A 6,059-nucleotide genomic window follows, 5' to 3' on the forward strand; every position below is an offset into this window, starting at 1 on the left:
TCCCGGGGTTGAGGAACGGTGTCTCCGGGGCGAGGGGTGGGGTCCCGGGATCCAGGAACCGGGGTTCCGTTGAGGGGCAGGGGTTCCAGGGGCTAGAGGCCGCGTGGGGTCCAGGGGTGAAGGGCGGGGTCCCGGAGCGAGGGGCTGCACGGGGGTCCCAGGTGAGGGCGGGTCGCGGGGGTTGAGGGCGGGATCCGGCTCACCTTCAGACAGCTCCAGCTCCAGCTCAGCCAGGCTCTCCCGCACCTCTGCAGGCAGCGGCGCCGCCTCCAGCGGGCACCCGCGGTCAGCCATGGCCAGGCCGGCTAGCGTCCGGGCAGATGCTGGAACGGGACCGGGCCTGGCGGCTGCAGCGCAAACCGCGGCTACGTCGCTCCCCTCAGGCCAACAACCTAGATCCGCCAAGCAAGGAGCGGGAGGCGGCGGGGCAGGGGCGCGGCCAGAGCGGCAACGCACCCGCCCGGGCACGAGCGCGGATGGCTCCTCCGCGCCGCCGCCGCCCCGCGCGTCCCTGAGCGCCCCTGAGCGCCCGGCCGGCCCTACGCGGGAGCGCGTGCGCGGCGGGAAGGGCGGGTAGCGAGCGCGCGTGCGCAGTGGGTCTCGGGCTTGGGCTGCCCTCCCGGCCCCGCCCAGCAACACCAGAGCCTCGCTTCCATTGGCCCGAAGACGCGTCGATGCCGCTCCGGGCTCCCATTGGGAGAGGCGGGAGAGCGCCGCTCCCGACAGGCTCTGCGCTGGGCCGGCTTGAGGGTAGCTGGCCTGACGGGGCCAGGCCGTCGAGTTGCGGCCAGAGGCGCCTGCGTGGGGATGACCAGCCCGTGGGCGTTGGCGCTGACACCCCAGGCGCCGCTGGCGGCCCCGCGCGCGGCCCTCCCCCCGACCCGCCCCTCCCGGGGTTCCTCCCGGTGCGCGCGGCGTGGCGCTTCCGCGTTGACCGCTGTGTTCGCTTTCTGGCTGTGTTGACCGCAAACGCCGCGCGGTCCGTGGTGGCGGCGAGGCACCTTCTTCGTGCCTTAACCTGTGTTCACGCTTTGTTTTAAAAAATAGCCCTAGAAGTACACGTCGCTGGCCCCGAAGGAGCCCCAACAGCCATGTCGGACCGCGAGGTGACCTTGGAGGGCGGGAGGACGGACGAGGGGCCTGGCGGAGCTAGACTGAGAGGGCCCCGCCGCGTCCTGAAGGCCCTGCTCCCCGAATGTGTGGGGGTGTGTCTGACGGTGCGCGCGTGGCCGTGGCGGTGCCCCGATGCCGCCCGCCTGTTACTGAGTGAGGCAGGAGTGTCCGAGTCTGCGAACGTCAGCAGTTCTTGTTCCAGAGCTCCGCACGAGGCTGGCCAAAGCTTTGCGGGACCTGCATACCCTTCCTCCTCCGTCCAGTCCTGCTTCCTTCCCCTTCCTCTCACAGGTGTTGATACCATGTCAACATCCTCGTACCGCACACCCCGTCGCAGCATCTGCTTCTGGAGAAACCATTCTGCAACATTAAAGCTGGTGAGAAGATGGGATTCGAGGCTGCATCACTCACCAGCAGTGAAGTAGGAGGGTGAAGTAGTGAAATGGAATATCCACGAGTGGGTGAAGTATCAGACATTTCATATATGCTGAACGTGGTAGATAAAAAGATGGAAAAAGGGATTGAATAGCTCTTGCTTAGTGCCACCGAGTCTCTTAAGAGTAGTGGTCAGCTGAAGGCAAGCAACATACAGTTGTAAGTCAGTGAGTCTGTCCGGTTGCATACAGAGAAGCATCATTTACTGCAGCAGGACAAAGACAAGAACCAGGCCCAGGAATTAACATCCCTGTTTGACTGAGCTCCAAAAACAGGAGAACACCCAAACAAGGCAATACTCTTCCACTAAGTTTGGAGCCCTGCTCAGAAAAGATGAGGCCGGGCACAGTGGCTCACACCTGTAATCCCAGCATTTTGGGAGGCCAAAGCGGGAAGATTGCTTGAGTCCAGGAGTTCAAGACCAGCTTGGGCAACGTGACAAAACCCCGTCTCTACTGAAAACACGAAAAATTAGCTGGGCATGGTGGCCACAGCTGTGGTCCCATCTACTTGGGAGGCGAAGGTGGGTGGATCACCTGAGCCCTGGAAGTCAGGGCTGTAGTGAGCTGTGATTGCACCACTGCACTCCAGTCTGGGCAACAGGAGTGAGGCCCTGTCTTTAAAAAAAATAAAGAAAAGCCCGTCATACATGGGTTGGAGATACCCGTGTAGATGCCTTCAAAGATTTTGACTCCCCAAACTGCCTTAAACCTTTTTTTTGTAGACAGTGTCTCACTCTGTTGCCCCGACTGGAGTGCAGTTGCTAGATCATGGCTCACTGTAGCCTCAACTTCCTGGGCTCAAACGATCCTCCCACCTTAGCCTACTAAGTAACTGGGACTACAGGCGCGTGTCACCACGCCCGGATACGTTTTTTATTATTTGTAGAGGCAAGGTCTTGCTATGTTGCCCAGGCTTGTCTCAAAGTCCTAGGCTCCAGTAAGCCATCACACCTGGTCTGCCTTGAACCTGAAGCCCGCTGGGGTGGCTCACCTCTCCTACTAACCTGGCACTCCTCCTCCTACTTACTGCACAGTAGATATAGACTTATGGTTGTTTCTTTTGCATTATTCAGCTGGAAACAATGAGATAGAAAAGAGACTATAGCTCCCTCCCCCTCAAAAGAACTGTGTTATTAGTTTGCTGGGGCTTCAGTAACAAACCAGCAGACAAACTAGGCAGTCTCCGAGTTATGGAGGCTAGAGTCTGAGATCAAAGTGTTCACAGGGTTGGTTCCTTCTGGGGCTGGGAGGAAGAATCTGTCTCATACTTCTCTCCTAGCTTCTGGTGGTTTGCTGGCAGTCTTTGGTGTTCCTTGGCTTATAGAGGCATTGCCCCAGTCCTGCCTTTATATTCACATGGTGATCTTGTGTGTGTATGTCTCCAAATGAAGGCATAAATAACACATCATTGACAAAGGTCATTAGACATGGATCTCTTTTTAGAAGGACACCAGTCATACTGATTAGGGCCCCCCCAATGAGCTCATCTTAGCTTGTCTGCAAAGACCCATTTCCAAATAATGTCACATTCAGATTTACCAGGGGTTAGGGGGCTTCAGCATCTTTTGAGGGGGACACACTTCAGCCCATAACAAGCTGTACCACCCAGCCAACATGTACTGACAGGAGCTGGGAAAGTGTGGGGCTGGATTATGAGGGTGCTTGATGAAGGGAGCTGGAATGTAAACTTGCCTAGATGTGTTTATTGAAATACGTGATTTAACACCTTGGCAAAGACTGGCTGCAGACTTCCTGCAAGGATGGCTCCTAGAATGGTGGTATAGCTATTGCTACCTAACAAATTACTCCACACTTAGTGGCTTAAAACAAGAATCATTTCTTATCTCTAGGTTACTGTGGGTCAGACGTAGTGGGGATTGGTTGTCTCTATTCACAGTGTCTGAGGCCTCGGCTGGAGCAGCTCAGAGGCTAGAGGTTGGAGTGAGTGAAGGTTCATCTGCTCGAATGTCTGACAGCTGATACTGGAGATTGGCTGCAGCCCAGATTGGGATGTCAGCCAGCGCACCCCTACGTGGCCAGTCCCTGTGGCCGAGGCTTCCTCACAATATGATGGCTGGATTCCAAGGGCAATTTAAAGACAAAGGACAAAAGAAAGCTGTATCCTTTTTGTGAACCACGCTCAGAAGTTACATACCATCACTGCGGCTACTTCCTATTTGGAAGAAATGAGTCACTAAATCACCCATATTCAAAGGGAGAGGAATTAGGCTTCAACTTCTAAAGGGAAGAATATCAAAAAATTTGCCAATATATTTTTAAAACACCACACTTGGAAAAAACCATGGGCCATGGTAAGCAAAACTGAAACGGCAAAATTGCTATGGCAGACAGTGGTGGAAGGCAGTAAAAGGTTAAGGAGTGTGGCATGCTGAAATTTATATACTCCGTGCGTCTAGAAGACATTCCAGATGATCGTTTTCCACATGAAGGTGTAAATAACACATCATTTATAAAGATCATTAGACATATGATGATGAAAGGGGCACTGATGTCACTAAAATATTCGGTGATGGCTCATCTCTGTAGGCGAGAATGACAATAGAAAGGCTGTTCCAGAACTTGGCTGGGTGATAGTATTGGGGATGATGGGATCCTAAGACAAAAGAGGCCATTCTGGGACATAATGGGGACCAAAAAAAAAAAAAAAAAAAAACGCAAGAAGCCAAAGGCAACGCTTAGCTGATAGAAGTCAGAGGATTGCAATTATAGTAGCCAGCAGGGTCTGAGCGGCAGCCAAGGGGGCCTCACTTGCATGGTTATAGAACTGATTAATAAACATGGCATCCCTGGAGGCAAAATAGATGGGCAGCTAAGAAGGGTACTACTCAGCTGCCAAAAAAAAAAAAAAAAAAAAAAAAAAAAAAATCACTCCAGGCACGGTGGCCTGTGCCTGTAATCTCAGCATTTTGGGAAGCTGAGGTGGGAGGATCACTTGAGCCCAGGAGTTCAAGGTTACAGTGAGCTGTGGTTGCGCCACTGCATTCCAGCCCGGGCAATGCAGCAAAACTCTGTCTCAATTGAAGAAAATAAAAAAATCAAGATGCTTGTTTCAGTTTTAAAAAATCAGGATTCCATGCTCAGTTTCTGGAACTGAGCCAGTTTTCAGAAATGGAAACATTACTTGAGAGGTGGCCAAATAACCAAGAAGAAGGACTTATAACTATACAAGTATACACAGAAGTGAATCCCCAGGTACTTTTCCAAAGGATCTGATAGCAATTTCTTTTGATAACTACATCCTGGAGAAAAGTGATTAGCCAAACATTTGGAAGACTTGTGGACACAGGGTCTAAATTGATGTCGAGACACCTAGAACATCATCCCCTTCTGTTAGAGTGGCTGCATGTGGTGGCCAGGTAATTGATGGAGTCCTGCTAAAGGTCCAGCTTACAGCGGACCCATAGACCTAGTGGACTGACGTAGTGATCATTTTCTTAGCCTTCCAGTGAATAATTGACATTGACATACTTGGCAGTTAATGCTCACTCCAGGTCCCTGACCTATAGAGTTAGATAACAAAATGGAAAAAGCCAAACAAACTGGAAACTGTCCCATCCCCTACCACGATTATAAAACAATTGTCCCAGAGCGGGAATGGCAGAGATAAGTGCCACTTTTAAGGATTCAGGTGATGCAAGTGGTGGTTACCAGCATTTTTGTTTAATTTACCGGCGTGACCCCTGCAGAAATCACAAGGATCCTGGAGAATGACAGCCTACGCTGTTTGCTGTCAACCAGTAGTTGTTTTGGGTACACTGCTACAAACTCATCTAAGAAGTATCCCTGACTGGCGCAGTGGCTCAGGCCTGAAATCCCAGCACTTTGGAAGGCCAAGGTGGGCAGATCATGAGGTCAGGACTTCAGTCAGGCCAACATAGTGAAACCCTGTCTCTACCAAAAATACGAAAAATTAGCTGGGTGTGGTGGTGTGCGCCTGTAATCCCAGCTACTGGGGAAGCTGAGGCAGGAGAATCCTGTGAACCTGGGAGGTGGAGGTTGCAATGAGCCGAGATCATGCCATTGCACTCCAGCCCAGGTGACAGTGTGAGACTCTATCTAAAAACCAAAAAAAAGTATCCCAATTAGCCTCTCTGCCAGATATGGTAGGTAGGTGTTGACTAGGTGGATTTGTTCTTTTCTGTACCTGTCAGGGATCAAAAACATTTTGCATTTACATGGAATTAAAATACAGTTTTGCCTGAAGGTTATGTTACTTCTCTTGTTTTCTGTCATAATCCAAAGAGATCTGGACCACCTAGACATCCTGTAGAATATTACATTGTTCCTTTACATCAGTGACATGTTGATGAGCCAGATGAGAAGTGCAGAAGATCCTGGAGACAGCTGCTCCAGAAAGTGGCATATAAACCCTACAGGAATCTAGGAGCCTGCTGCATTCTAACATTTTTAGGGCTCCAGTGGTCAGGGGTGCTCTAGGGCATCCTTTCCAAAAGGTAATGAATTATTGCTTCTTGCACCTCCTGCCAT

The 6,059-nt window shown here is 51.7% G+C and overlaps 1 protein-coding gene across 4 annotated transcripts in view; it reads right to left on the reverse strand.

The window, feature by feature from the left end:
• The window catches only part of DIP2A (DIP2 acetate--CoA ligase A), a 107,199-nt gene extending 106,642 nt beyond the window's left edge, over positions 1-557 (reverse strand). For all 4 annotated transcript variants that reach the window (XR_001880509.1, XM_017847293.1, XM_017847294.1 and 1 more), the window contains exon 1: positions 204-557. Coding sequence is in view for 3 of the 4 variants with exons in the window: in XM_017847293.1 (XP_017702782.1) it covers positions 204-294 (91 nt within the window). In the remaining variant the exon portion in view is untranslated. The remainder of the gene's footprint in view (positions 1-203) is intronic.
• Positions 558-6,059: the final 5,502 nt, after the last annotated feature.

Source organism: Rhinopithecus bieti, unplaced genomic scaffold (assembly GCF_001698545.2).
Source record: "Rhinopithecus bieti isolate Rb0 unplaced genomic scaffold, ASM169854v2 scaffold_29990, whole genome shotgun sequence".
In the NCBI taxonomy this organism is placed as follows: domain Eukaryota; kingdom Metazoa; phylum Chordata; class Mammalia; order Primates; family Cercopithecidae; genus Rhinopithecus; species Rhinopithecus bieti.